Source organism: Eulemur rufifrons, chromosome 18 (assembly GCF_041146395.1).
Source record: "Eulemur rufifrons isolate Redbay chromosome 18, OSU_ERuf_1, whole genome shotgun sequence".
NCBI lineage: Eukaryota > Metazoa > Chordata > Mammalia > Primates > Lemuridae > Eulemur > Eulemur rufifrons.
In genome coordinates, this window is record NC_091000.1 from 45,540,411 (window position 1) to 45,565,873 (window position 25,463).

The window sequence follows — 25,463 nt, forward strand, 5'->3', positions numbered from 1 at the left end:
CTCTATGGTGTTTGAAATGAGAGAAAGAACACGCTTTACATTACATTCTGAAAGTAGCAAATTATCTCCTGCACATAGCACTGAAGGGAAAAAATAGCTTAACTTACTTTGTCGTGTGAGATCATGTCTTTTTATGACAGTAGATGCTTGAAACAGTTAAAACCATTAACAAATCACATTTGTGTATTGCACAGATAACGATATAGGTTAAACATTATCTATATTTACTTGAACCCATGAAATGAACAAATAAACAAGAAAGTGAATATATTTCACCTACTTTTGAAATGTTACTTGATCGACTTGCAGATCGCCCTGGGGATTTGTCATTCTAAAAAATAAAATTAGAAATATTGATTAAAAGAAAGTATTAAAATACTCTTTACCACTGAGAAAAGAAAGCATAGCATAGGCAAACTTGTGAATGCTTTCTATATTGTTTGGACTTATAGACATACTAATTGGCTATACAGAATGACTTTTTCTCTTATTGAATTATATTTTTCTAATATACACCAGTGTACTTTTGAAAATGTTTCAATTAACATCTGAGCGTTTATCAGGTTAGAAGTATTTGTTTCCGGGAAATATTATTTCTGTAGAAAAATTTGCACAGTTCCTTTGAAAATAAAATTAGACAATGAAAGTATAGTCCACTATTTCCCCTTTTTGCTCCTGCAACCAGGACATTCTGAGTGAATTCTGGTTCTCAATGTCAGTAAATCTTTCATGCTGGCTACATGGTACATACATCTAACTTGTGTTCTTCTAAAATGCACTTTATTGATCTTTTCTGTTATTTTACTTACTTTGAAAATGTAAAACATTTACTTTCTAAAATTTAAAATGCTTGCTAAATTATACATTTTAAGATTTAAAACATAAAAATGTTTTCAAAATTTATACCCTTAATTCTTGCCTCTTAAGGAATTTTTAATTTCGCAGAAAAGAAGTATGACAAAAAACTTTTGAATAGATATTTTTTAAAAGGGTATACAATTTTGAAGCAGAAATGGACCTTAAGGGGTTGAGCCCTCTCGTTTGCAACCCAGAAATATTCTGTTCCTGGAAATAGAGTTGGTCTCTAAATCAGAGCCACCCCTTTGACTAGTCCAGTCTGGTTGCTCTTTCTACTCTGCCAATTATTTGTTAGTGGATAATCAACTAGAAAATCAACGTTTATGGGAATTATTCATTTTACATGTAGGAAGAGATCACAATATACCTCTTCTATAGAGATAATGCTGTTGGAAGAATCAATTCTGAATATGAAAAGTTGGTAAAGAACGATCTGAATTAACATTGTCAGTAAAATAATTTACCAGTGTAAGGATCCTTTTTTCTTTCTTTTTTTTAACTTCTGGACTCAGCCCTAAAGTGGACTTGAGCAGACAATTGCAGTGCATCTTGGCAGAGGTCATATTTTGAGAAGTAAGTTCTTATTACAACCTGTGGGTCTGAAATTGCCCCATGATGACTACTCGAGACAGTTTTCAGAAACAGAGTGATGACAGGATATCGCAGATGTGTTATTGTGGAAAACAGTAGCTGCATCACTGAAAACTGTCACTGTGTCACACACAGGCTTGCAGATATTCGCTGAACAGTACTTTTTTCTTTACATGCAACATCCATCTCATACAACTCTGATGTCACTGTGGAGCGTGTTGTTATAGACCAAAATGAATCACAACAATACAATTAGTTACACCTCATAACAGCCTCGTGACCCAGCTGGGGATTAATGCCTGTGCTACGGCATACGTTTTTCCCTGATTAGCTTCCTCTGGAGATGGAGAGAGGCATTTTCTACTGACATCTGAAATCCTCTTCTAGGGACTAGTAAACAAAATCCATCTTTCCTTCTCAGTGAAATCTGGGATTTTGACACATTATTGTGAAGAGCAGAGGTAAATAAGCTACATAATGTAATATGTTTTGGGTGAGATTTGTTTTAGGGGTTGTTTTGTTATATTTTCTTTATTTACATGATATTTAATAGAACATGATTAAGAAACTAGAATTGAAAGGTGCTGCAGGAACCAAGAAACAAAATACGAAACTTAATTTGACATCACATTACTTAATTTTTCAAACTAAATAGGACCTTGCAGTGTTTTGAGATAAAACAAGGAGGGTCAGATTCCCTCCTGAATTGTGTATGAGTTCAGCAGAGGGTTAAAATAAGCAGATAATTCCCACACTCTTCACCAGCACCCTCAATCTAATGGGGGAGAAAGCATCTACTTGATTATTTAGAACTTCAAGAGATCTTTTAACTTGAAATCGATTGGCTCTGTTTTTTCCTACTCGAAGGTTAGGCATAGAAAGAAATAAAAAAAACTTAGGCAAAGGTTAACATTTTTGCCATGTCTAAGTTCTTTACTGTTTCTACACCAGCACATGGAAAAGGAAAGTTCATCAGATAAGTTCCCACGTGGGACCAGAGAGGTGAACACTATTGCTTTGCTGGCAGCCATGTAAAGTGAGAGAGGGACTTGGAAGTAGACTTCTGGTGGTGCACTCACTCTGGGAGGAGTAGATTATTTGACATTCCTGGACTTCAATCTCCCCACTACAATATAGGGGAGATAATATCTTGGGGATTGTTGGTTGTAAGGATCAAATGAATTATAAATGAAAATATTTTCTAAATTGCAAAGTTATAATATTTCCATTATAATTCACAGGTAGAAGAAACACTGAAAGAGCTTCCTCAAAAATCATGATGATCATCAGAGGATACTAGACTCATACTTTTCACATAAACATCTTACTTTCTATATCTTGCAATTCTGCTTCTACTGTAGACTACATTCTGGCACATAAAATTTAAAAATGAAAAATCAAATTTTTCCCACCAAAGGTGATTAAAAAATTTGGTCTGCCACGCTTTTGAAGCAAAGCACCAGAAGTGCTTTCTCTCTTGGAAAACTTCCAAATCAATCTGTCCAATTTGCTACAAATTAATTGGGTGGCTTGTCCCATTCCTATTGCAATGACATATTCTTCTTTGTAGATTAGTCAATATGGTTGTCATACCTCATTACAATCAGTTTAAATACTTTACCTTAGATAAAATGTAAGCTGTCTCAGAATCTTACTGAAGCCCAAATTATAGTGACCTTGTATGTGGGTCAATAAAAGTTGGAACCAACAAAAGTTCCTGACAAGTCTTCATGAAAGGCATGGGATCATTAAGCAGTAATGTTGGATCTTAGCATATTGTTCACAATATGCAGAAAAGGACTTCTAGTTTCATAAGTGCATTTTAATATTTTAAAGAAGTTTTAAATCTTTTGTTTGAGATTAATGTATCTGATATTGTTAGTTTTGTTTTGTGATTATTAATGTTAATTGTTTTTCAAATTTGATCTTACTAAACAGGGTTAGAATTTTATTACCAGCAAATAAAAGTGATTACCAAATGGATAAAATCATTACTAAATTCTGCTTTAATGTATTTTTAATGTTATACTCTAAGGAAAGTGACACAGTTCCTTTAAACGAAATGGTCTATGTTGGAGAATACACAATATTACTACATATATATGTATCTACATATGAATTCTTCTGTATGCTACACCATTGACTGGAAGAGGGAAATAAGATAGCTTAAAGAATTTTTTAAAAATGTAAACTGAAGAAAAAACTAAATATTCCCACATGAAGAAACCAGACTAAGACATTCTTAAAGACACCACTGATATGATGCTATTCTGTAGGGTTTTTTTTTTCCTCCATTAAATAAAAAACATTTAATGTCTGTGAAAGATTTAAAAATTATTTGGCCTTAAATCATACTTGAACAAAAATTTTCAAGTAGAATATTGAAAGGGCTGTTTTTTTTGAAAATTGAACCAATAAAGTTAGAAATACAATTTTGAAAGGTGACTAATAAGTCTTAATTACATGAAAAGTAACTAACATACTTTTAGACAATGCTAGGTTTAAAGAAATGAGAACTCTCTGGAATATAGCCAAAAACTCTAGAAAATATGATACCTATAGAACAGAGCAAAGGCCGAATGCATATGAGACCAGAGTATAACTTTCTTTCTTTTTCTTTTTTCTTCATTTTTCTTTTTGGATACTACCTTGACATGCTTGAAGTTTCATTTATACTGGAATAATAAAATGAGTAGGGAAATTTGTTTCTATGAAAAGAATAGTGTAAATAAAATTGGATTTACATGTTCTTTAAAAGTAAGATACAGCTCAGTCATGAAATCATCATGCTCGTATCCTTTTTAGGGGCATATAGGCCTTCATTTACTTTTCCAATTTCTCCTTAATTGTCTATTCAAGTTTTTTTCTTCTTCTTGAACAAATTCTGAAAACTTTTATTTTACTAGAATATGATTCATTTCCTCCAGGTTTTTAAATTCGTTGCAATAGTGTTACATGTAGCATTCTTTTATAATTTTTCTAATCTTTCTGTGTCTATGGTTATGTCTCATTTATCATTTTTTATCATATGTGTATGCATATACATGTGTATATATGTGAATATGTATATATGTGTGTGTGTGTGTGTATGTGTGTGTGTGTATTATTTATTTTAGAGACTGAGGTCTCAATCTGTTGCCCTGGCTGGATGCAAACTCCTGGGCTCAAATGATCTCACTGCATAAGCTTGTCTAGTAGTTAGGATCACAGGCATGGGACACTGAGCCTGGCTTTTTTTGTGACTGTAAATGCCTTCATTATTAAAGAACACAATAACGAAACAAAATAATGTAATAAATAGAAAATAATAAAGCCTAAAAGCTAAAATTAATAAAATGGATTTAAATGAGAGAAAGGATAAAGAAATGTTTTCTTAAAGAAAGTACTTTAAAAATAATTGTAAAATAGATAAACTTCCTATAAGACTGAAGGGTAAGAGAGAGCAAAAATATATAACAAAAAGCCAGGCATAGTGGCACGCATGCATCTATAATCCCAGCTATTAGGGAAGCTAAGGCAGGAGGATCGTTTGAGCAGACAAATTCAAGTACTGTATGGGCAACATAGTGAGAACCCATCTCTAAGATATACACGAGGTCTTTCCTGAAAGTATCCAACCATATAAATTGTTCTTGTTATAGTAACAATGGCTGGACACTTTCTGGACAGACCTTGTATGTATACATGTGCGTGTGTGTGTGTGTGTGTGTGTGTGTATGATAATATAATAGAAAATGAGAAATGAAACATAGCTACAGACATAGAAAAGATTAGAAAAATTATAAAACAATGCTACATATAACACTACTGGAACAAATTTGAAAACCTAGAGGAAATGAATCATATTCTAATAAAATAAAAATTCTCCAGAATTTGTTCAAGAAGAGAAAATCTTGAAAAAACAATCAAAGAAAGATTAAAAAAATAAAGATCTATATGCCCCTAAGAAGGATAAGAACATGATGATTTCACAAGTGAGCTGTATCTTACTTTTAATTTTGTTTAGACAATTCTTGTCATAGAAACATAAATTTCCCTAATTCATATAATTAATCCAGCATAAGTGAAACTTCAAACATGTTAAGGTAGTACCCAAAAATAAAAAATGAAGGAAAAAAGAAGAGAAAAGAAAATTATACTCTGGTCTCATTTGGGACTACAGATGTAACAAATCTTTTAAAGATATTAGCATATATCTCAATAGTAACGTATATCTTTGCTACATGAGCAGTGTATCAAAAAAATTCCCCAAGAATACTACAAATAGAATTTATTCCAGATAGTTCCTTTTCAGAAAATCTATCAACATAATAATTATATTAATACATTGAAAGAGACAAGTATTATGATTTTATAATTAAATTCTGCAAAAATAGTTGACAAACTTCGGCAGTCTTATTTTAACATAAGCTCTAAGTAAAACAAGAATTGAAGGAAACACCTTAAAGAGAAAAAAGATAATACTATAAAAACCAATACCAACTATTATTCTAAATGGTTTAATACTGGAACTATGTAAATTAAATAAATTCTATCAGAGATGCTTGCTACTATTATTCAACTTGTCTTAGAGTTTCTAGCAAATATAGTAATAAGAAAATGAAATATTTGGTAGGAAAAATGTTCAAAAAAGAACCAATGAAACAATCTTTTGTTATTGATGATATTATAGAAATCCCAAGTGTCCATGGCTTCTGTATGGTGGTTAGATAAAGGGTAATTGTACCACAGCAGAGTGTACTAGTTTTCCTAAAATCCATTCTCCCCTTCTGTATTAACAGAATAGTAACTAGATATATACCTTCACAGTAGCATCATATCTCCCAGCATGCCTTTTATTACAGGTTGCCTAAGACTAAATTCCGTCCAAATAGATGTGAACAGAGCTAATTTTCAATTGCCTGCCTGTCGCAGGAATCTCTTATAAAATTTCTTCCATGCTTTTTTTCTACTGCTCTATGCTGGGATGGTAACTATCAGAGCAAGCCAGGAACCGAAATATCAAAGATAGTAGAGCTGAATTCTCTTGGGTCTTTGAATGACCGTGTGATGAAAAGCTCTCTGCCAACTTGGAACATACACCCAAAACTGTCATCAGAGAGAAATAAACTTGTATTTCTTTTGAGCCATTATACTTTTAAATGTATTTAATAATTTTGCCTATCCCAATAGAAACACTGAAAAAATCAATAGCTTTCTCTTAGCAATAAATATCCAGAAATAAAATACTAAAAACAAAAACTATAAAACACTTAGGAATACATTTGATAAAGAAAACATAAGATCTTATTTAAAAATGAAAACTATAAAACTTACTGAGGAGTATAAATCATGATCTGCACAAATGAAAGTAACATTCTCTTATGGGGAAAATAATTTTACAAGATATAAATCATGTACAAATTGACATATAAGTAGAATGTAGTTTCAATTAAGTCTCCAATGGGATTTCTTCTTTTTTTTCTGAAGAAGAAAGGAGATAGATAAAATGATGTTAAAGAACAATGATCTTAAAGAACATACACAGAAAATGCCTGAGAATAGCCAAAAAAAAAAATGAAAAAAAAAAAAGGAGTCCTTCTTATGCTAGCTATTGCACATATTAAAGTCACTGTGATTAAAGCGATGTGGTATTGGCATAGAAATTAACCAAAAGATCAGTGCACTCCAGAATTGAAAATCCAGAAATAGATAAAAAAATCTCACACATAAAAATTTGGTATTTCAAGTCAGTATTGAAAGGACAATTCATATAATAAATGCTGCTGGACAACTGGCTATCCATTTGGAAGAAAAACTCAGAGCCCCATCACTTAGCATATATAATCATAGACTCCAGATGGAACAAAGTCTTAAATGTTAAAAATAAAAAAACTTTGAAATAAGTCTAACGTATAAATTCAGTCTTGGAGTGGGCAAGATTTACATAACTAAGGCAGGAACCAGAAACTATAAGTCATTGGTATATTTGATTATATTATGCCTGGAAAAATACAAAAAAATTAAAGTGAATAAACAAACAATTGAGTTAGAAAACTACATATTAATAACACAGAACACTGATAAAGGTCAATTTCTGTAATATATTATACAAGGAAGTTTTGTCTATTCACAAAAAAGGCATCAAACCCAACAGAAAAGTATTAAGCAAAAGACAGAAATGAAAATTCACAAAAAAAGGAACTACAGCTTGCCAGTAAATATACAGGAGGATGCTTAAAATCATAAGCAATCAAGAAAATGTAAATTAAAGTAACAACAAGATATTGCTTTATTGTGATCATGCTGGAAAAATTTAAGAGTGAATGCCTCTGATGCTAGGGGGGATAGGAAGAAAAAGTACTCTCAAAAATTTCTAGTAGAAGTGTGATTTTTCTGCAGTATCACTTGAAAAAACATCTGGCAACATGCGTTAAAATTTAAAATGTCACTTTATGCAGTAATCTCACCGTTGGGAATCTCTCCCAGAGAAATCAAAGCACTAGTACACAAGGATGTACGAGTAAGGACACTTAATAAAACTCTGTTCTTAACCGAAAGAAAAAATCCTGGCAATAAAGATGGGCTAATTGTTAAGTTTATGTCTCAAAGCTTTAAACCCATTCTTCTAGATCCTGCTCTGTGGCTGGGCTTCTGCAAACCACATTTCTGTTTTGTCATCTGGCTCTCTACTAAGCTCTGCTTGCACCGGGAACTACAGAGAAACTAGAAGGCTAGAAAAGGAAAACAAGATTTGCTCCATGCTATTAATAATTGCTTCCTATTGATTTCTTATCTGCTTCTTGTGCTTGTATCATCCTAGAAATATGTCTTCATCCCAGGAGTTGCAGTTCCCTCCTGTAGCAGCATCTGAATATAGTGTGCAGTTTTTCTACCACGCTCAGAAACAGATCCGTTGCACTTTTTGGAGACACCAGACCAGCTGGCTGGTTCCTTCCTGAGTTTCAGTTCCATGGGGCTCCTCCTCCAAACTTTCAATAATTCCAATTTCTTTCCTTTGTTCAACGAGACCTAGGGAGGATGATCGTTTCCTACAGTTCCTACCTTTGTAATATGTTGATGTTCTTTATTTTTATTTTCTGTTACCTAATTAATGATGTTTTACAGACAAGGAATAAATCTTTACATTAAATTCTCTGTGTTAAAAAAGGTGTAAATTTTCTCTCCTGACTAATAGGGCAAATGATACTCATCAATAAAGAAACAGCTAAATAATTTAGAGTGTAGCCACATGTTGGAATATTATGCAGCTATGTAAAAGAATGAATTGGATCTCTGCCATTTGACCTGAGGGAATTCCCACAAGATAACTCTGAGTGTGGAAAATAAAATGAGAAGTGGTATGATACGATTCTTTGTAAAACATACAAAGACAGACCTCCATAAATACATACGTATGCACATATTTGTGTATAGACACGCATTTGTATATGACTATATGAGCATGTAAAAAGTCATGGATGGATGCACAAAATGCATGTTAACATGAGATTTGGGGTGCAGTGATGGGGGAGGGCAGAGGAAGAGTTCAGCAGAAGGGGGAAAAGGGAGAAAGGAGATTAAGGAAAAAATTCTTAAAAAGCCAAAGAGCATCTTGGATCCCTGTTAATGTAAAATTAATTATGGGCATGATGTGCATACAGAAATTATAATGCAAATATTAAGTTTATCTTTCTCTATTGGCAAATGACAATATTCATAATATATTACTAAGGTGAAAAAAGAGAATTATAGAACAATCTGTAGAAATGCTCCATCCAATATTGGCTCTTAACACACCAACCTGTGCACAATGGTTACCTTCAGTCTCAGCGTGGTGGAATTGAAGGGGGGCAGGCAGCCCCGTGGGGATCTGGCTCTTTCTTTAAACATCTTATTGAGTACAGTTTTACTTGTTTTTTGGTAGTCATAAAATATCAAATTAAGAAAATTTTAAAAAATACAAAAATGGCAAAATTAGTCTTACTCATCAAAAAGTATATATAATAAAATTGTGTATGCATGTGTGTGCATGTGTGTGTGTAATCTAGAAAAGCTGCAGGAAACATTCAATGTTTATATTCCCCAAGACAGTACAGGATCTGGAACATAAACACACTGAATTATTTATTTAGTCAAGTGTCAAGTGGGATTGGTGAAAAAAAAAAAAAAAAAAAGAATCACAAGATTTGTGGTTACAACGCTTAGATTAGAATTGCTGTTTCATAACTCACCATATGACCATAAGAAAATCATGTACCTTCTCTAGCTCTGGCTTGCTGAGTTTGCAAAATTGGCATAAGGACATTCGCATGGTTACCTTATAGAATTGCTACTGAAGCAAATGTGATGAATTTTGCAAAATTGTAAAGCATTATATAAATATAAAGTAGGATTATTGGGACTATTAAATTTAGATTGGCTAGAGTTAAAGAAAGGTTAGTAAGAAGGACACTTGTTTTTAAGTGGCCGTATTTATTATTAAATTTTGCACTATATAGAATTTCCTGAAAACACTCCTAATTTTCTTAAAATCAAACATATCTCCTAAAAACAAAATTTTACAGAAATACTTGTCAATCTCTTTCTCTAACTTCCCCATCACTATAAAAAGTGATGGTGAAAAAAATACCTCTGGTATTTTAAGAAATCACTATGAAGCAGTTGGGATCAGAGGCTATTTTAAAGTTACTTCTATACCACTCTTGAGACTTTCCCTAAGCCTAAGTTCAATACCTTGAAAAGTGCCAGCCATACAAATACTATCCTGTGAAGTGAAGACAAACATCACAACAAGCCAGTTTTGGTACAGAAATATTATATATTTATACATTTACTAATTGTGATAATGAATATAACCTTATTTGTAATTGTATTTTTATAGCCCAAACAATTGTATCGGCTAGGAAATAATATAAAAATCATCTGATGGAGTTCTCCCCTCCCTCCCTAAAAAAACACGCAAAAACATGCCCTTGCTCTGCACACTTCTAAAAGAAAGATTCTCTACTGAAAAATGCAAGTCAGTTAATTGCAATCTCTAGCATGAGAACAAAAGAAAATTTTTTTAAAAAAAATTTGCACACCCCAGTACTGAAAATGTTTCAAACTGAGTCTGATTTGAGTGAAAAGAAAAAGAATAAACTAAAGCGATCATTGGCTAAATTGCCAAAACACCAGAGAAAAAGCCCCGGGGATTGAATTCACACATCTTTATAGCTATGAAAGGAGGAAAATAAGGGCATTCAGTGATTGCTAAAATGCAGAAGGTAATGATTTCACCTCAATTGCCTGTGTGAAAAAGTGATTACTATTTTTTTAACAGTATATAAAGGTCAGCATAAGCTTTTAGTGTACAACTTGTTGAAGTTTTATAAAGAATGATATACATGTAGTTTTATTTTTTCCCACAATTCTGTTTTATATGACTATGTTCCCATAAAAACAGGAAGCTTGCCATACCTCTGGTATTCTAAGAATACACATGTAATTTATGAAACTTCTTGTTTGTCTTATCGATGCATGTCTAAAATTTCTTTTTGGTTATATATTCTTTCTCACAATAGTCTTCTTACTTAACAGAAATATACCAGCAGTTTCCTTTTTGTAATTTTTTTCCCAAAAAAACATAAGGACCTCTTGCTTATTAATTAATTGACTTTTTGCTATAGATGTTTAATATTTCACTAAGTTTTAGGCTCTTTAATTTTTCTGTCTGAGAATCCCAGAGTTTCAGAAATAAAGTATTATCGGTTCATTTGAGTTTCAAATATTATTTTCAGAGGTGTGCTAGACATCTTCCATTCATCCTTTCAGATCCATGTTCCACTCTTCTCTACCCTGCTCTGTGTTTGGGAGGCACACCTGGACGGGTCCATCACAGGCTTCTTGGCTTCTGGCTTCTGGTTTCATTCTACTATACCAAGGAGAACTAATGCAGAGCCCCAGTAGGTGATTATAGGAGTGGAAGATAATAAGACTAATTTTCTCTTCCTTGAAGCATCACCACAAGCTGACTGTGTCCCTCAACTGGAGGTCTCAGCAAATGCCTCTCTGTCTCTGGGTTCTGAAAACAAATGCTCCTTCTCCTGCCTTTTCAAGACCGTGGGTGGTAACCACCCACTGCTGTGTCTCCCCACGGGGTACTGAACTATTCATTGTATTTTCTATATTTCTGCTCACACCCATTGTAAATTGACTATTAACTCTCCCCAAATTATCCAATTTGGAAGTGCCATCTGTTTCTTTCTAGGCCCTAGTGGATAAAAGTCATCTTTAGTATTTTTTTGTGTAGCCATATTATTATTAATATTAATTTTTGCTATTTTATTGTGTTAATACCTTAGAAGTTTACTCTGGGAGTATGGTCATATTTACCAATCACAGTCTGCACCTACTTGAAAATCTATCAAGTAGCTTTGAAACCACCTTTTGTGTGAAAGTTATATTTGTTTCTTCTACACGTTTAATTTAAGATTGGAGACATGTTTATAAAACAGTCCATACATCAGAGACCAACCATTTAAAATCTGCTGCATGGTGGGTAGTTTTCATTAGTGTTTTTCATCTTCCATGCTATTAAAAGCACTTTAATGACCACATATTTCTTAAGATTGTCAGGGAAATTTCAGGCTAGTTTTTTTTTTTTTTTTTTAAACTAATTTCTGGAATAGGATTAAAAATTCTAAAACCTTCATGGCACACACAAAAATATTGTGTGTGTGTGTGTGTGTGTGTGTGCAATGGTTTTGGTATGAGAAATAGTTGTATGTCAGTGGCAACTACGCAATATATCTTTTACCTGGAAACATAAAATTTAAAAATATTGAATGTTCTGTGATTCAAATAAAATTATGTTTAGGCAAATTTATGATTCATGGAAAAGTTGGTAATTCCTCCTTTTGTATTTGTGGAAGAGTTTCCCTTATATGTGAGGTGGCTACTTCAAGCCCTTTTGTTCCATTCTTGTGCCTGACTTCTAGTCTTGCTGTTCACGCCATTATTCAACTTTCTCATTTATCTCTCCTGCCAGTGATGTGTAAAGAAATGAGATGAAATTTTATCTTTGGGTATATACATTCTGTTTTTCTCTTATCTAGCTGATGATAGATAAGAGATTTTCCCGGATGAACAAATAGATACGAGGATTTAGGGATCAGAACGTAATCCCAGGAAAGCTGGTATCACCCATGTTTCAGGCCTTGCCCTCGCTGTCATTTACTTATTGTCAATTTTGGACAATCCCCTGTTATATAACGATATCGAATCACCAAGGAATCTGGAGTCACAAATTTTAAGGCAATATTTCATGGAACTATTTTAGAAAGATAGCCTGAAAACCAATCTTACTTTGCATGCATGCAAATTCCATGCATGTATAATAAAAACACAGATGGATTATTTCTAAATTATTAATCCTACTGTTTCTATAGTAGCTTTGATATATCATCTCTCTGTCTCTCTCCATTCTTCAGACTGTTCCCTTCCAAGGTATTTTTAAAGACAAACAATCAAATTTAACTCACACTTTAGACAAGAATTTCAAAAATCTTGTCCATTACTTTTAGATTAATTATTGGACGAATGATAGGGTAGAAAACAAGTGACCTCTAAAGGGCCCATAGCAACATCAAATTTATTTTTTTTCCACATATCCACTTTCTTAGGGCCAGGAAGAAATAAATAGGAAAGACACTGGGACATTATTATTTAATATAGTATTATAACTAAGAAATAACAAATTTTCCAGAATGCCTGGGTTCAAATCCTAACTATACTACTTGTCATGTGACTTTGGACAACTTACTTATCCACCTGCAACTTCTGTTTGCGCATCTGTAGTTGCTGAAAATAATACAACCCTCTCAACATTGTTGTAATAATTAACTAAGAAAATGGGGATAAAGTGCTTAGCATAGAACATAATGTTCTAAATAAATGGTAGTGTAATTAATCTTATATTTTATGTGAAATTTAAATTTTATCTATATACAGCCCATGTATCTTTATATAGAAGGCATATTAATAGTTTTTTAGAAATAAAAGTTCTAAATGCATTTCTTAAAAATGTGAAAAAAATTGTTTCAGAAATATGTTATGAAGCATTTTCATAAAATTAAAACTACACCTTCAAATCTCACCTATGAAGAGTGGGAGAACTTGAGACCCTGATAAGGACAAGGGCAATGTGGACAGGACGTTGGCCTCACACTGTCAGTGGTGATACTCACAACAGACAGGCTCAGTAGGCCTTGGTCACGTCTAGAAAGTCTTAGGTTGGTAATATGTAATGGAAATATGTGTATGCTATAAAGAGGTGGAAGGACATGATTTTGTGAGCTACCAAATGAGACATTAAATAGCAAATATATAATGAGCATAGTTATAACAATGAATAAGCATAAGAAAGAATTTGCAGTCAGATATACCTGGTTCAAAGTCTAAATCAGGAACCACTCCTTAGCTATGTAACCTTGGGCCAGTTGCTTTACTTTTCAGTGTCTCATGCATGTTATTCTTTCACTGGGTTTTTAATGGTTAGAAATATTCTAAGTACAGGGTTCAGTAGGATTTCTGGTACATGTTTCAATGGAGAGTGATAGCTATAAGAAGTGGCTTGAAAATGGAAGGTTTTAGTGACTCAATTTCCATCAGTTCTGTCAGTCTCCACCACACACATAGAGGCCATCCCAAATAAATATACAATGTAAGTAAAAACACTTGCTATGAAAACTCAATTTTTATAGAAATCCTCTAGCTCCCAATTCTAACTATATTACTGCCCTCAAATATCTTTTAGATAAAAATTCTGGAGATTCACTGTCCATAAATGGCTATTACTACTAATAAAATCAATTTGGGGGTAAGTTTACATATATTATTCTACCACCATTACATAATAAAGTGTTTCTCCAGGGAAGGAACTATATTTCAGTTACATTTTTATTCTCTTTAATTTCAATGTAATGCCTGCTTAGAATATCATAGATGTTCAATAAATAGGACTATTTAATCATTCTACATGTTTCAGGGAAATATTAGTCACTCTTGAGAATAACAGAAAGCATAGATAGTAATTTATGTAGTATTTTATACATGCATAATTTATTTGCCTTTACTTTTATGACATTTATAATAGAAAAATAAAAAGCCACATCTGTTTTTAAAATGTGGCTAAATTATAAAGTCATAAATATAAAACAACATTGGATTGATTTTGGTCATAATATATTCTAATTTGGATTTCACATATAATATTATCAATTTTTCAATGTGGTAGCACTATTTATAAATGTTTAGCAGCAACACTGGATTAATCAGAACCAACCATACTTTGACTTAAAATGATGAGCTGAAATTTTCAAAAGAGGTAGCAAGAACAGTGGCCTGATATCCTCTAAAAGTGCTACTTGTAATTCCTGTATCATTATAAGTTATACTGCATCTGCATTAGTTGAATCCCCCATAGGAAAGTATTATTTTTAATATATTTGAGCTTCTTTGGGTTTATAAAGTGTTTCCATGATTTTGACCACCCAGATGCAAAAATCTGAAAGGGGCTGAGCTTTAATCTCAGTGGAAATCACTGAGATCCTAGATACACACATATAAGAACAAAGAAGAACAAGAATTAATGACTATTTATTAAAGACATTCAACTTCTTATAATAAAAATACTCTCTAGGGATAAAATATAATAAATTAAGGGCTAGTAAATCTGTTGAAAATGCTCTACTTCAAGATCAGACGTTGAAAAGGCATTAAGGCTTTTGACCACAGCAGATTTAAAAAAAATAATGAATTTTCAGCCAACACTATGGGATGAATAAAAATCAACACTTCCTAGATCTCCAGTTATAATAAGATAGTTAAGGAAATAATTTAATTTCTAAAATTTTTGACAGACATAAAAAATATAAAGTACAGAATTTTTATCAAAATATACAAGAAGATAGATATCCACTGTCATCAAAATATTGGTGGTTTAAAATAAAACAGTGTTAGTGAATTATTATCACCAGGAAGATTGGAAGATTTGTGTGCTTACGTAACTAGTTTTCTGAAAGTCTTTATGGAAGAACAACATAGAACTTTTATGATGGTTCTTTACTTGGTAGTAGGTTCTAGGAGGCATCTCAAATCTTGTACATGTAATTCAATTTATGTAAAAACAAAACAAAACAAAACCCCAAGCATCCAATATATACAATTATTTGGATTTAGTCTTGAGTTTTTAAATTTGTTTCGGAGTACAAGATGCAAAATTTTATGTTTATATGTACAGAGTAACTTGAAAATTGCCTCTATAGTAATAGACAAGGGTCATTTCATGGCTTTCCAGATAATATTTTAATATTGATCATTCTAAGATGTGGATGCAAGACAAAATTAAATTATAGTTAAGTTAAAATTAGGCAACCTGCAAACCCTATAAATCCATTATTCCTATATGAACATAAGCAGAAGCTCAACTTATAAACTTGTAGAGAATTAATAATGTTAAAGGATTATTAATATCATCCTTTTGCATAGGATGGCTCTTACAAATACCTGGTATTATTTAAAATAATTGTTTATTTATTTATTGCTCATTTCCCCATTAGAATGTGAGAGCTCCGGTAGTGGAGAACTTGTCTGTTTTGTTCGGTGCCACAACTCATCACCTGGAGGGGTGTATAATATATTATACGCTCAGTCAAGATTTATTGATATGATTATCTAGACAAGTGCTGTCTTAGTTGGTTTGTGCTACTATATCAGAGTACCTGAGACTCAGTAATTTATAAAGAGCAAAAGTTTATTTCTTACAGTTCTGGAGGCTAGGAAGTCCAAGATCAAGGTGCCAGCAGTTGGTGAGGGCCAGCTTTTTGTGTTCTCACATGTGTGAAGCATCTTTTGTAAGTGCCTTAATCTCATTAACGAGGGATGAGCCTTTTTATCCTAATTACCTCCTAAAGGCCCACCTCATTATACTATTAGATTGGCAACCCCTGAATTTTGGAGGAGACACATTCACACCAGAGCAAGTGCTAAACGCTTACTTCTCTGTATGCTGTTGCACTAGAACAGTCTTTTTTACCTCTTTAAAATTTTCCTTCCATTTTTTTTTCTTCTTGAGACATGCTGCAGTGACATATGTGCAAGGATTGGAATTTTAAAAAACAAAATTTTGCATATAGTAATCCCCTCTTATCCATGGGGGATACATTCCAAGACCCCAGTGGATGCCTGGAACTGCAATAGTACTGAACCCTATATGTGTTTTCGTATACATATGTATCTATGATAAATTTCAATTTATAAATTAGGCACAGTAATATATTAACAATAACTAATAATAAAATAGAACAATTATAACAATATGCTATTCACAATTTCATGGATAGAAGATTTGTTCATACAGTAGATCTTAGTAACCTCAGCATATTATTTTTTTTTCTTTCCTTATTAAGTAGAGAACTTTCACCTTTTCATGTAAAGGTAGTACTTTATGGATTCTTTTTGGAATATACAAATTGCCAGCATTACTACTCTTGCACTTTGGCGCCATTATTAAGTAAGTAATGGTAACTTGCACATAAGCATCGTCGATCTGATAACTGAGACAGCTACTAAGTGACTAATAGGTGGGGAACGTTTACTACGTCAATATGCTGGACAAAAACGTGATTCACGTGCAAAGCAAGACACAGCAGAACAGCGTGAGATTTCATCATGCTACTTAGAATGGTGTGCAATTTACAACTCATGAATGATTTACTTCTGGAATTTTCCATTTACTATTTTTGGTCTAAGGTTTACTGCTGGTAATTGAAACCGCATGAAGTGAAATCGCACATAAGGGACACTACTGTATAACTCCCAACTCAACCTTTCCCAGAGTGCAAAGAATCATGCTGAACTGTGTAGTGATATCTAGAACAGAGGGTATTATGATGCCTAAGGTCTATAGGGTTAAAATTGTAAGATATTTTAAACAACCTAAGAGCTGTAAAAAAATCAATAACAGATGATACTCAATTATATCACATCTAAGACATGTAAGAAAGAATTCCAAGCATGCTTTTATCTGTTACAGTTAATAAATAGTTTTTGCACTTATGAGCCAGAAATTCTTTGTCATAAAACATAAAGTTTTGCATAAAATATAATTTACTTTGTTCATACTTTTCTGACCCACATTTTTTTTATAGTTTTCTCCCTTAATTTATGATAGCCCTAACACATTTAAGTTCTCTGGTGGAAATTTCTAGCATCAACTGAGATTGACTGAGCAAAGACAGAAATGTGCAAGGGAAAATTCATTTGTTTGCCAGGCCCCAAAGTAGAGACCTGGTGTCTAAGTGCCCTTTAATCATATGACTCCTGCGGCTATGCTCATTTATTTAAGTCACCTCTCAGCACTCACAGCTTTCTTCAATTGCTTCTGAAAGCAGTTTAGACTTCCTGGTGGTCTGGATGTTGGATGCTGAAAAAGACATGGTAGGGTTGTATGCTTCTCTGAAATCAGCAGGCTGTTCTGCCTGTGGGTCTGATGCTGATAAACGTGTTTCAGCTCTGATCTTCCTTGCTTCAGAAAGGGCTAGTGGAGAAAAATCCACCTTTGCATTGGTCTGAGTTGGTATAGCCAACAGAAAACTGCCGAGGATACATTTTTTAATCTGATTTCAGACACTTGAAGCAAATATTAAAGTCTTTCTCAGTTTATGGTAGACGTTTCCACCAGAGGACCAAAACATTCTTTGGGACCATTTAAACTACTACTTGGCAGGACAAAGCTGAGTGTTTATGGGTTTGGGGTTCTGTTTCCCACATTTCTTATCAAATCCCAAAATATACTTAGCAGCAGGGAGCTTTTGCATATTTTTGTAAGAATATTTTCATCAACTATTATTGACTTTTAAGTGACACAACATATGAGAATTTACATTTTTATGTAATAAAAACGCTTCAAATTGAGGAGTAATGTATTATCAGCCACCTGGTATCTTCATATCAGATACCAAAACATGCTCAGAATATCTTTATGTGCCTAATAAAAGGCGATTTTCCTTATTCAAAGTGATGTTTTATGGAATAACTTTATGCTGAGTGATTAACACACTCCCAAACAGCAGTTCTCATAAATGCGAACCAGAACAGAATTTCATTCTTCTGTTCAGGCTTTAGATTGAGTAAAAATATTTCACTATCACAAAGACAAAAGTCACAGCTAGATAGATGTGATAGATGGTCAAAAAAAGCACTCATTAAACCTTAAACCCCAGAGCATATTTTAAACTAAAAATTACTTCAAACATCATAAGTACCCCAATTTCTTAGGCTCAGTAATTAACCTCTCCCTCTTTCCTACCTTGTTTCTAAGTGAAGTGGCCGTGGCTGCCCATAGAACCACGGATGACAAAAGGGGAAAAAGTCAAGTCCATGCTTGAAGTTTCAGACAATTTTATTCTTTTTGTCAAATTTTCTTTAGGTTAGTAATATTTTCCCTATGAAAGAAAATACTGGTCTATCATAGAAATCTAATCCTTTAATACAATACTCCACAAAACATAATTTTATAGCATTTTGGTTTTCATTTCTTTACAAAAAGTTTACATGTGGCATAAAATATCCATTCGTATCTCTGAAGTATCTAACAACCTTTTACAATGCATTGAACAGTAATTCGATTTTATGCTCTTCGCCCACGTGAGGCATTTCAGAGACCCCCTTGCAGAGTTGTCACTGAATCAGACCATCCCACTGAAATACAAGGAGGACCAGACAAATCACAAGAGGACACCACAGACCAGCTTGGTTCATCACTGGACAAGTTATTATTCACAAACTGTGGAGGCTGATTATTCTATATGAGGAAATTCAGTTTCATGAAGAGGACATCTCTACTCTTGACATTTATGTCAGGAAGAAGGGCAAAATTACATGTGTGGTAAGGGTTACAGAACAGTAATTTCAAAGTATGCCATATCCTTATTAAAAGAACACTAAACTGAAATGTCATGAACTCAAAAGTCTCCTCCTCTTAAAAGTTTTAAAGAACACTATTCAGTATTTAGCAACTAAAATAGTGTAAGAGACAATCATGTAAAATTTGCTCACATGACATTAGAAATAAATTCTCCAGAGGAAATAATTTTCTCTTTAGAAAAGTTTTCAGTTATATTTAATCACTTCAACTTCTTTTATGTGCTAATTTTGAGAGCTAATCTTTACTTCACAATTTCATGTTAATATTAAGGCACATTTAATTTAAACTATGGCAATAATGATCACGTTAGAATTTTACAAAATCTTGTCCAATGGCACAAAATTTATTTTTCTCATTATGCACTTAAAGTGGAGTCTAATTCTCTCTGATAGGGCATTTCGCTGTAAGTCAAAATACCTGAATGATGGGTTAAAAAAAAAAAAAAGTGATACATTTTGACTTTTTTTTTCCTTGAAGGCTGCAAGAAAACCAACCTCGGTTTATAGTCACTCTAAATGAGAGACTTGGTGATGATTATGTACCAGCTGAGAGAATTCAAACAGTTTTAGCTCTTGATAACACAGATGGTGTTGTAAAAACCACCTGTCTCCACCCCCTCCCATCCTAATTCCCCTACCTCCCACCAACTTATTGCTCTCATCTAACCTCCCTCAGTGCAGGGCGCCTGTGTTATTCATTATTATGTGCTTTGGTCCCAGTACAGGTACTGGATCATATCATCTTTTCAACCCTTATTAATTGTCAAGAACTGAGAAGGTTGTGAGATTTTACCTTAGCTGCATGGTGTCAAGTTAGCCTGCCACAGTTTCACTCAGGCAGGCAGAAGACACAAGTCTTACGGTTCAGGGACAAGGAGAGTTTATCACTTATGCCAATAGCAGTAGCCAGAGTATCAGCATTGTGCTGGTTCTTCAAGGCCCAATTTTTCATGGGCAATGGGAAGAGAGCCACATGATGTCCGTGTACTCAGTGGGTTGTGTAATTGGAAAGAAACCTTTAGTTTAGGAAACCCAAATCAATTTTAATGGCCAGTAAGTATGCCTGCTCTTTTCCGTAGAAAGAGATTGTCTTTCTTCTAAGGCTCTTCGTTATATAAATATCGTTAAAAAATTATGTGAACTACAAACAGATAGTGCTCTGTTAACAAGAAATGTAAGAGATTCATAAACAACTGTGTTCCCACGTAATTCCCCTTTAATGTAATGCATTTCATTTGTCTTCACTGAATAATTGCATAGTGAAATAAAGAAACTCTGAAGCAGGCAGTTCACAAAAAGCCATCCACCTTGCTGCTGAAGAGCTACCAGAGGACACACGTTGGCAACCAAAGAAAAGGAAATTTTCATGTCACCTGCTGCAAAGAAGAGCCCTTGCCATTTCTAAGAAATAGCATTTTTCAGTATGTACCTCTCTTCTCTTCCACTTAGATCCTTAAGGTTGCATGTTGTCCTTCTGTGGACTATCTTCTCTATTGTCTCTTTCTTGTCTATGTGGCTCTTTCGTCTATTTAATTTTCACAGGAGAGAGTGTGACGTAAAACACACTGCTGTGGGGGTCAGGAAATTTAATTCTTTTTTTTTTTAATTATGTCTTTTATTTATTTATTTTTAAATTTCAGAATATTGCAAAGGCAATATAGGAAATTGAATTCTAAACTCAGTTTTTGTCATCCTAGTTATGTGACTTTGGGAAGGTCATTTAAAATAACCGACTTGAAGATTTTTTATATGTAAAATTAGGGGACTAAACTTGGAGCATGTTCTGTTACCCTGAATTTTCTTTTACTTGTGCTTTCATGATGTAATTATTTAGAATTGTTATTGATGTGTGAGTATCTGTGTGATTGTGTGTGTGCATGCCTGTGTATGTGTATGAGGGAGCAGACAATGAGAAAGAGAGAGAGAGAGAGAGAGAGAAAGAGAGATAGACACGGAGACTGGCAGATTAATTGTCTTTAATGTTGCTCATTATTTGTGCCCTAAGGAAAACACTAAATCTTCATTCATTTACTGACAATTGGTTATATAGTGTATTATGAAGAAAATGTCCAGTAGAAAGTTTCAAAAGGAAATTAAGGATTTTTTTGTCCAGTAATTGTGTATAATACATTACCTTGATAATTCTGCTTAATCTTCACAAAAACCCTTGTGGATTGGCATCCCTCCTGTTGCCTCTATGAGGTGGTAATAGAAATTGCACTGGAGGTGGAGACATAGATTCAGATCCCAAATCTGCTACTTTGTAACAGTGTGATCTTAGACAAGTTACTGAGACTTTTGAAACTTAATTTTCACATTAATAAAATTGAAACAATAATCTATATTATGAAGCTATGCTGAATATTATGAAATGTTTGATGTTAAGGGCCCTGGTATATATTTGATGTAAACAAACATGATTTTTTAGAAACTTTACTCTCCATTAAAAAATTAGGAAACCCAACCTCAGGGTGTTTAAGTGACACGCCTGAGGTCACAAAGCTGGTAATATGTATCGGTTTCCTTCCAATGTCATAGATGTTCTCCTGCGGAATTCCGTCTCACAGGAGATCTGGCCCTTGATAGTGAGGATAAGGAGTGTGCTAGCCTCCTATGTTATCTAAGCTCACCCTTCCTTTAAGCTTCTTGGATCTCTCCAGCCAAGTCACAGGGTTCACCATCCATTGTGACCTGATATAATATCATTTCTACTTATTTTTAACATACTTTCTATTTTCTATTATGGAAAAATACACATAAAATAAACTTTATCATTTTGACCATTTTTAAGTGTTCGGTTCAGTGGCATTAAGTACCTTCACAAAGCTGTGTAACCACCATTTATTTTTTTATGTCACCCTTTCAAATTTCTATTAATACTTTTGTGTATGCCTTACAATGTATACAATAAAATAGTCCAATAATACATGGATTTTAAAATTGTTTTTAAAACACAAGCTCATCAAGGGTGTGTTTGGAAATTTTTTATGATAGGTACATGACTAAAAATCATGAAGACCACTAGCTCAGTGAAACACTCTCTGTAATCCTCTATCAAATCCACAAGTTGAGCTGTGTTCTTCAACTGTATTCACTTCCTTCTCAATCCTCCTCCTTAGGCTAGCTAGGAACATAAAATGAAGTCAAACACATATGGCAGGCAATTGACCAATACTAAAAAGGGATTAACTTTCTACATGGGAAAAATTAGGAACTGTCACCTTACATAGGAAAGGCTGGGACAGAGAAAACAAGTGCCGCAATCTCAGCTACTGTTCAACTGCACCAATTTCTGCCTTGCATGTAAACTATGTCAGTCTTTTCAGATGGAATAAGAAGAGAAAGGAAGGCAATGAACTATGGGAAGGAAAATCCGTGTGCTATTTATAACTCCTTCTACTTGTACAGACTGTACAGCTTACTAACCAGTTCAATTACATTATCCCATTCCATCCTCAAAAATACCTATTTTAAAAATGAGTATATTCAAGTCAAGAAGGATAAATAATTTACAGATATCCATACAATTACTGAGGGCCAGAGGAAGGATTGGAATCATAGTGTTGTATTGCTTTTCTGCCTGAAATCATCTTCTCTCTACAAAACAGCTGCATCTAAGGAGAGATGCTTGAAGAAGTCATGGGCGACACGGTGGTTGTTCAGGGACTGGTCTGTTCTGGGAAACAAGCAGGCAATGCAGTTGATTGTTAATCATAGACATCTGGAGACAATTATTAAAAGTACAAATTCCCAATACTGTAATGTCAAAGATTCTGAATCCATAGATGTAAGATGATACCTACAAATCTGAATTTTAAAACATTTCCCAGGAGATTTCGTTAGGGGCGAGCTATGGACTGGTTTTTAGACAAAGAATACACAGATGAGACAAAAGACAATTGCAAGGCTGACAATATTTCTTTCATATTGACTGAAATTATATTCTCTAAATGGTTGAAACTAGAAAATTAGTATTCTAAGAATTGAAAGATTATCTGAATTTTAACATGGAACTTGAACTTTCTGAGTGAAGTTAATATAAGAAAACCATGTGCACTGTCTAGGGAATGGACACACTTGAAGCTCAGACTTGGGGGGATGGGGAGGCATGGGCAATATATACAACCTGAACTTTTGCACCCCCATAATGAGCTGAAATAAAAAAAAAAAAAAGAAAATAGAATAAAGGGTTAATTAGAGGTTGAAGAAACAAGGAACACATACACACAAAAAAGAAAACCATATATTCATTATAAAAGAATAATTTCTGAATGTGCAAAGTAATAGAATGCCACATCCTTTATATTTTTGCTATGTATAGTTTTATAAATATAAATTAAATATATCTGTAGCCCAGAATGGGTAAGCATATAATTAGAGCTACATTTAGTCTAAATATAGGTTCTTACTAGACTCTTATGACCCACTTTTTTAGATTGAATTGTCTGGAGCTTAAGACATGCATTGTTGGCTTTACTAACCGTCTTTCAGGGATTTAGAGAAAACCAGACCATCTCATGCATTTGGGAATGAGGGCTGGGTAGGTGTGGAGTTTTCCCTGAGGGAATCAATGCCCCTCCATTTAGCATGCTGGGGCAGGAGTGACTGGGCCTTGTTCTGGTGAGAAGAACCCTCCTTACAGTCTGGTATTAAGGAGGGATTTGGGCTTTGGATCCTGAGAAGAGAAAACATGGTCAAGGAAGGTTCCAATTAATGGGAGAGAAATCAGCCCTTGAAACATGGCAGCAGGCTGGGAACAATGGAGAGAGATGGCCTCACCTCTGGGAACACTTAATGGCCAATGGTCTCTAGAAAAAATATGTAACCTTCACTTTAAAGTTGTATTTTTTTTTCTCCCCTGATAATAACTATTACCAAGCTCTCAGTAATAAGTGCAATAGGCTGGTGTTTGCTGTACTTTGTGGATATAGGAGAAGGACCCTTTTGTTCTTTTGAGTTGGAGCAGGCTCAGGAGAACTGCAGCCTAATCATGAGTCAACAAATGATCCCCATTCCTGTGCCTTCCCTGTCACCGTGTTCCACTACGAATAGCTGACATTTCCGGGAATGTCTCTGGGACTGTTCATGTAGGCATGAGCTCCATGGGGTCCCTTAGGAGAAATTCTCATTCATTCCATTATTCCTGGTGAGCAATTGCACTGTACTAAGAGAAGTAGATGGGAATAGTTTGGATTGGATAGCTCAGCTAGTAAAAATTAAGGGCGAATAAAGTCAAGGTCAGGAGATTGTTTTCTATGGTAATCAGGGAACAATTAACTTAGAAAGAGAAATAATTTTCCAAAGACACTGATCAAAGCTGTACCTTGGCCAATGACCCAATGCCCGCTGTGGTCATGCAGCCCAGGTGAGAGAACTGGGGTGCTTAATCTATCCATCAGCAAACTCATTAGTCCTCAATGACTTGTTCATGCACGTGGGTGCCTCTGACAGGCCTAGACAAGGGAGAAGGAACTAAGGGCAGGGAAAGGAGAAGGTGAAACATCAGAAGAGAATGTTTTGGGGAGTGCAAAACTACAACTGACAAGATGTGCAGAGAGGTAATCACTGACAGGAGAGTACTTTTGGAATTCCTCAGTGCTGTCAGTGAGGAGGTGACCTGTTATTACTCAGAATGGAGCACAGAAGCAATCATCGCCAGATGATGGTGTGTGGGTAAGGACATCTTCACTCCTGGCCAGCTCCAGTTAAAAGGGGATTTCTGAAGGAGAAATCTGAGCATATTTAGAGAGGAAAGTTAAATATGTAAACCAAAGATAAAATTACCTCTGTGCGTGGCATTACTTACAGATTACATACAGGTTTTTAATGAAGAAATAATGTGACAGGATACAATTATTTGAATCTAGTGTTTAGATCGTTAGTGTGTAGAGTCAGAAGGATTGTGTCAACCACCTGACCTCCATGGGACAACAGGAGCTATTCCTGGAAGATAAATCAGAAGGGTGAGAGCCTGTTCTCACTTAAAGATTCCTTATTTACATATCTCTAGTTCATCTATTTTTAGTAGTATTCCCTTTGGTAAGATTTCAGTGTGAAGAAAACTA

General features: G+C 34.1%; 1 protein-coding gene across 2 annotated transcripts in view; it reads right to left on the reverse strand.

Annotated features, from left to right (window-relative positions):
- Positions 1-25,463, reverse strand: part of MARCHF1 (membrane associated ring-CH-type finger 1) — a 275,802-nt gene that overhangs the window by 151,328 nt on the left and 99,011 nt on the right. For both annotated transcript variants that reach the window (XM_069493428.1, XM_069493427.1), the window contains exon 2: positions 281-331. In XM_069493428.1, coding sequence (XP_069349529.1) covers positions 281-331 — 51 coding nt within the window. The remainder of the gene's footprint in view (positions 1-280; positions 332-25,463) is intronic.